This window comes from Colobus angolensis, unplaced genomic scaffold (assembly GCF_000951035.1).
Source record: "Colobus angolensis palliatus isolate OR3802 unplaced genomic scaffold, Cang.pa_1.0 Scaffold143, whole genome shotgun sequence".
Lineage (NCBI taxonomy): Eukaryota > Metazoa > Chordata > Mammalia > Primates > Cercopithecidae > Colobus > Colobus angolensis.
The window spans coordinates 1,921,033-1,928,013 of record NW_012114522.1 but is presented as its reverse complement, the minus strand read 5'-3'; the positions used below and the strand labels follow the sequence as shown (position 1 = coordinate 1,928,013).

The 6,981-nt window shown below is 54.4% G+C and overlaps 1 protein-coding gene across 4 annotated transcripts in view; it reads right to left on the bottom strand.

Annotated features, from left to right (window-relative positions):
• ABLIM2 (actin binding LIM protein family, member 2) overlaps window positions 1-6,981 on the bottom strand; it is a 194,076-nt gene that overhangs the window by 17,446 nt on the left and 169,649 nt on the right. For 2 of the 4 annotated variants that reach the window (XM_011935390.1, XM_011935389.1), the window contains 3 exons: window positions 2,805-2,859; window positions 1,522-1,529; window positions 1,239-1,319 (listed from right to left, as the gene is read on the bottom strand). In XM_011935390.1, coding sequence (XP_011790780.1) covers window positions 1,239-1,319; window positions 1,522-1,529; window positions 2,805-2,859 — 144 coding nt within the window. The remainder of the gene's footprint in view (window positions 1-1,238; window positions 1,320-1,521; window positions 1,530-2,804; window positions 2,860-6,981) is intronic. The other 2 variants (XM_011935391.1, XM_011935392.1) reach the window with 1 other exon arrangement.

Genomic DNA, 6,981 nt, shown 5'->3' with positions numbered 1-6,981 from the left:
CCTCCCCAGCAGCGGACTGAGCCACTGTCCCTCAGCTGCATCCAGGCCCCTCCAACTACCTCCCCAGCAGCGGACTGAGCCACTGTCCCTCAGCTGCATCCATAACCCTCCAACTCCTTCCCCAGCAGTGGACTGAGCCACTGCCCCTCAGCTGCATCCATGCCCCTCCAACTCCCTCCCCAGAAGTGGACTGAGCCACTGCCTGGTGGGCAGCTGGAACATGGCCTGGTAGCTGGCCCTGTGCACATGGGGTCATACACACTCTCCAGCCTTGGGGCTCAGATGGGGCTGGGTGTCCCCTTTCCTTCAGGAGCCTCAAGACCCTTCACTCTAGCACGAGAGTCTACTAAAAGGCAGCAGCACATTCACGATGGGGCTCAGGAGGTGAAACCCCCTGGCTGGATGCTGGGACACCATAGGGCGCTTGTGAGGAGTAATGGAGGATTGCACATGCCACTTTGGGCACACAGTAGCTACTCAACTAAGTCAGTTTTCTCAGTCAACAGATCTGATTCAAACACCTACTCTGTGCCAACATCTTGCTGGGGTTTTGAAACATACACTTGCTTTCGGCATATGTCCGGTTATTTTAGATGGGTGTAAGTGTGGTTGGGTGGGAAGCTGGGGCAGTTTACTCAACCTCAGTAGGAGAGAACAGGCCCCTACTGCAGAGCTTATTCTTCTTCTTCTTTTTTTTTTTTTTGAGACCGAGTCTCTCTGTTGCCCAGGCTGGAGTGGAGCGGCACCACATTGGCTCACTGCAACCTCCGCCTCCCAGGTTCAAGTGATTCTCCCGCCTCAGCATCCAAGTAGCTGGGATAACAGGCACCCGCCACCATGCCCGGCTAAGTTTTGTATTTTCAGTAGAGATAGGGTTTCACCATGTTGGCCAGGCTGGTCTCGAACTCCTGATCTCCAGTGATCTTCCCGCCTCGGCCTCCCAAAGTGCTGGGATTATAGGCGTAAGCCACCGCGCCCAGCCCAGAGCTCATTATTCTTACAAAGCCTTCCCTGCCCCATCCACAAACCAAGGTGGTCTTCTTTGCAAAGTTGTCAAGATTGGAGAACATCACCATATCGTTTGGCCTCTGAGGCAATGTGGGCCCCTGACTCTGCGTCATGGCAAGGCTCTGCACTGTCCCCGACGGTGGCAATGACCTTGACACCACAGAGGAGGCATTTACGGAGACTCTCACATGAGAAATGAGCCTCCTGTCCCAGCAGTCCCCCCCGCTTACCTCCAGTCTCGTCCGGTCCACATCCTTGGGCAGTTTCACGCGAATTCGGTTTGTGACGATGAGGGAGTCATACGGGTAGATCTGTTGGGGGAGGAAACCACAGGGTCACCTCATGAAGCAAGTGTGTGCTGGCACCAAAAATCTGAGCAGAAGGCCACCGAGAATACATACTTGCGTCTGCACCTGACACACACATTTCATAGGGAAAGCACAACAGAAAGGACTTTTAACCTGGGCAGGTGCGGCGCGGCACGGAGGTCAGTGTGGGAGCGGCCCCGCTTACCTTGTATTCTGTAAGAGAGAGAGAGTGGAGACCACGAGATGGTTTAGAAAGTGCGAGACGTCGTCCAAGGTGAGTGCAATCCCCACCCTGGGGTACTCCCGTCTCCCCCTTGCAGTCAGCTGGGCCATGCACGGTCCCCAAGCAGCCTGCACTGGGGCCCTAATCTCAGAGCTGTAGGCGGAAGGGCTCTGAGGGCCTCCCCTAGGAAACCAGAACAGGAGGCATGGTCAGGCTGGAGGCCAGGCTGGTAGCCGGAGGGCGGCACTGTGCTTTTCAGCTGTGACGCTGTCTCTCTGGTGGTCTGGGCCACCCTGAGAAAGATGCCAGCCTCAGTTTACTTCCTGGGCAGTGGGCATATCCGGGGAAACTTTTACGGGGTGTTGTGGAAACTGACATCTTGCTACAGTCTGAGTCTCTCCTATCTCTCACTATCTTACCTTATTAACTCCATATTTTATCCTTTTCAAACTACTCAGCTTTGCTCCCTAATGTCTTACTTCCAGACTGAAAGCGTCTTATCACAAAAATGAAACAGTATGGATCGTAGGGCCTCCATGCACACAGAACCCACAGAAAGCAGTTATCTACAGAACCTGGTCCTCAGGTGAGTCTCAGAAGGGAGACCCCGTGTCGGGAGTCGGTCCCTGAGTTTCCCCACATGCCCCGTGTGGTTCTGGACCTGCCAGCTCCGAGGCCCCGGGAACCGAAGGCCACTTAGAGGGAGCAGGCTGTGGTACACGGATGCTCTCCGTCCCCATGCAGCCCAGCCCAGCAGAGCAAGGCTCCCCTGCCACTCTCAGGGACAGAAGCTGACCAGGAGGTAAGCAGTGCCTTCTGCCAGGCACCTGCTGCAGGACCAGGTGGCCGCTCTGGTAACACAAACCTCCTAGCAGCCCTGCTGAACCCAGAGAGTCACTCTGCAAGCCAGGAGCCACACGGCGAGCAAGACGCAGGCAGGGTTTGGCCCAGCGCCGTCCCGCTCAGACCCTGGAAGCCTGTGCCTGTGACTTTGCTTCCCCAAGTGACACAGCGTGCCATACAATGCAGGACAGGGCCACCGTGGCCACGGATGGGAGAGAGGGAGCATCGCGGGTAAAGCTAGCTCGGAGTGGAACTGACTCTCGGCCGGGAGCGGCAGGGAAAGCAGCAGGCCCTCCCCCGAGGCGTTCCTGCCCGGCAGATTTCTGCAGGCTGTGGACGGGGCGGTTTCAGAAGGAGACTTGTAGAATGTGTTAGCGACCCCTGCCCCAGCCAGAGACCCACAGGGTCCCCGCTCCGTGTACCTCGCATGCCCCAGCTGGCATCCGGGTCTGCTCCACAGGGGGCCAGATTGGCATTCTGGAAGAGAAAGAGAGGTTGGGCGGCAAGAGACAGGCGGCACGAGGGCGTGTGGGTGGGCGGGGAAAAGGAGATGTTGCCTCTTGGAGGCCGCGGTCCTCACACTGCCTGGGGAGTAGGGTGTCCTGAGCACAGAGGTGGGGCACAGGTGACGGAAGGACAGCGGCGGTGGCTCAGGAAGAGGAGACTCTAGGATGCTGCGCCCGTGGGACTGGCCAGCTTTCTTGCTCATAGGATGCCCACCGCCTGGGCGGCTCCACAGACCCTTCCTGTGTGGATGGCTCCAACCCCCTTTGAAAGCTGCTCCCAGGTGCCTGGGTTCCCCGCTCTGCAGCTGGCACGGATCACAGCGGGGGGCTCAGCACCATTTCTTTGTGCACGCTGCGCTAGGCATGGCGCTCTGCGGTTCCGCGTTGGTGATCTGTCCCCTCCACATGGTGGGCTCCTGAGCACAGCGCCTAGAAAATGCTGTCCCAGGTGCTCGGGGAGCCCCAGGGTCCACCCGGGGCCCTCTGTTCCCTGCAAGATGGCCAAGGGGGAAGACGGGCTGCCGTCTTTTGGCACTGTGCATGATCGTGGAACTCCTAGGGTATTCTTAGAGCTACACGGACACACGCGGCTGTGTGTGAGTCAAAGTCCATCCATCCCCAGTGCTCCAAATCGAGGGGGCTCCTACCTCCCTGGAAACCGTGGTACTCAGGGCAGCTCTGTGTGTGACTGTTTCAAAGGTTAAAGGAGCCCGTCTGTAAGGCCCCTGGCACGTCACCCGGCATGTTGTAAGCCCCCATACAAGGTGGCGGTGCCTCTGACAATGACTAAGGGTGACACTCTGAGGGGTGATGGGCCCGAGAGCTCCTGCACCTGTCTCAGGTGCTCGTGGCATTCATCAGCAAACTCTGCCATTTCAGTGCACTGCAACCATTAGTGTCTGGAACTCTTTCCCTTCTGTCCACCTGGAAGCATCATCGACATGTCCTGCAAACCTCTGTGGAGGGTTCCCCACCCTCTAAAGCATGCATTGAGACCTCGCAGGGGTCTGTCAGTCCTGCCCCTGCCCACCTCCTGCCCCTCGCTGGCACCTGGGGTTTGCACTATGAACCCTGAGCCACGCTCTGTCGTGGTTGTGCCTTGGCTGCCCGCGGTGGACGGAGCCTGTTGAAGAAAATGTCTTTTTCACACTCTGTTTCCCAGCACCTGGAATGGGGTCTCAAACAGGGTCAGGGCTCTCTGCCAGCGCTGCTGAAACTGGGTACAGGGATCACATTTCAGCGGGGAGAGTTCTGCAGCCAAAGGAGAGATGGTACGCTCAGCCCAGCGGGTCTGTTACAGAGGAAAGTGTTTTCAACGGGAGCTTTGCAGTAGGCGATCAGTGAGGAGCCGGTTATAACCTACAGAGCTTGAGAGCAGGAAGACCTCAGAGAGCACCGGTCCGAAGCCCTTCATCAGAAACAGGAAAACAGAGGCTCCGAGGGAAGCCGGACCTTCTTCCTGATGCAGCGCTGGAGTCAGAGGGCTGGGGTCAGGCTCATGAGTTGGGTAAGCACCAGGCAGAGGACTGGAACCAGTCTCTATTTACATTTTTGCTATTTTGTTTATCATGAATTTTTTGCATTAATTTGGATTTCTAAAAATATTGCATTAAAATCTGACTTATCTTGGATGCATTTTTTCTTTAGTGCTTTGCTCCCTCACCCTAGTTCTGGGCCTGGACCCTGAGCCAAGGTCCTCTCACCACCACTTCACAAAATAACTCTTCCCTTTAGGAGTATTCACAAAGAATTTCTTTTTTTCTTCGAGACAGAGCCTCGCTCTGTCACCCAGGCTGGTGTGCAATGGCGTGATCTTGGCTCAAAGCAACCTCCACCTCCTGGGTTCAAGCGATCCTCCTGCCTCAGCCTCCTGAGTAGCTGGAATTACAGGCACCCGCCACCACGGCCAGATAATTTTTGTATTTTTAGTAGAGATGGGGTTTCACATGTTGGCCAAGCTGGTCTTGAACTCCTGACCTCAGGTGATCCGCCCGCCTTGGCCTCCCAAAGTGCTGGAATTGCAGGCATAAGCCACTGCACCTGGCCATGCAACTATTTTTAAATTTTTAATTTTAAGAGACAGAGTCTGGCTCTGTTACCCAGACTGGACTGCAGTGGCTCGATCTCAGCTCACTGCAACCTCCACTTCCTGGGCAATCCTCCCACCTCAGCCTTCTGAGCAGGTGGGACTACAGGCGCACACCATCACACTTGGCTGATTTTTGTATTTTTTTTGGTAGAGATGGAGTCTCCCTTTGTTGCCCTGGCTGGTATTAAGCTCCTGGTTTCAAGCTATCTGCCCACCTCAGCCTCCCAAAGCACTGGGATTACAGGTGTGAGCCATCCTACCTAGCCATGCCTGGCTAATTAAAAAAAAAACCTGTAGAGATGGGGTCTTGCTCGGCTGCCCAGGCTGATCTCAAACTCTTGGCCTCAAGCAATCCTCCTGCCTCAGCCTCCCAAAGCACTGGGATTACAGATGTAAGCCACCGTCTCCACTCAAGAACAATGTTTTGATACATTTTCTTTTTTATGTTTTTGGTTTTTTTTTTGTTTTTTGAGGCAGAGTCTCGCTCTGTTGCCCGGACTGGAGTGCAGTGGCCGGATCTCAGCTCACTGCAAGCTCCGCCTCCCGGGTTTCCGCCATTCTCCTGCCTCAGCCTCCGGAGTAGCTGGGACTACAGGCGCCCGCCACCTCGCCCGGCTAGTTTTTTGTATTTTTAGTAGAGACGGGGTTTCACCGTGTTAGCCAGGGTGGTAGATACATTTTCTTAAGACTCAGACTAGCACCCCAGGTGCGCCTGCTCTGGTCAGGGAACCTCTAGGATAAAGCAAGGCAACCAGCTATGGCCTTGCCTTTGCCGCCTGGCACGTCTGATGTGAAAGAGAAATGCTGCCCCCTAGTGCCCGCTGCTCTGCATAATGGGCTTCCAAAACCCACAGGGCACCACTTTCACCTTGGACGGTTGGAAACTCACTCTCCAGCAGCAAAACCAGCTTCCTTTGGTCTTCCAGGCTCTGAGATAAGGTGGAGACTCTAGGGCGGAGATGAGGCATCTATGCGTGGAGGAGGGGGAATACTTTTTAGGTCTAGAGCAGGGAAAGTGGGGTCTACTTCTGGTCTTGTAAGTGCAAAGTGGGGATGGGGTGTGCAAGGCCTTTCAGGTGCAAGGGGTCTTGAGTTACTGCCTTTATGTCTAGACCAGCAGGAGAGCTAAGTGGCCAGAGGGCACCACAAAGGCAGCACCACCAGGCATATTCCTGGCTGACTCCCCTACGCCGCTCAGTGGCGGCATCAGGGATTTTAAAAGCAACACATGATTTACCTGTCCCATTTGTTTACTACTTATTTTTATTTTACTTTTGAGCCAGAGTCTCGCTCTGTCACCCAGGCTGGAGTGCAGTGGCATGATGTCAGCTCACTACAACCTCCGTCTCCTGGGTTCAAGCGATTCTCCTGCCTCAGCCTCCCGAGTAGCTGGGATTACAGGCATGCGCCACCATGCCTAGCTAATTTTTGTATTTTTAGTAGAGACGGGGTTTCACCATGTTGGGCAGGCTGGTCTCGAACTCCTGACCTCAGGTGATCTGCCTGCCTTGGCCTCCCAAAGTGCTGGGATTCCAGGCGTGGGCCACCGTGCCCAGGCTGTTTAGCACTTCTTATGTGCCTGTGGCTCTGCACATACGTTCTCTAACCTTTGCGGCAACTCCAGGAGGTGAGCTGTGTCATTTTACAGACGAGCCTGAGAGAGATGAAGCAACTTGCCTGAGATCATATGGCAAATACATGGGACTGTAAATATTTGAGCCCATGTGTTTTATTTCCCAAAAATTATACTGAAATTGCTAATCGGAATTGAGATTATGGCCGTTTGCCACCGGTCACCCTTCTTTTCTTGCTAAAGCTCACATTGGAATGTGTTACTTTACTCAGCAGCTAGTGGAAGCAAGACAGAGTAGGAATTGCTTTTTAAACAATTACTCATGTGGGAACCATGCTTTGGAGCTTATAAAAAATTTCACAATTATAACGTTATTTGTCCTCAAAAAAACCTCAAGAAGTAAGGATAATTTTTTAAAGACTAGAAAATAG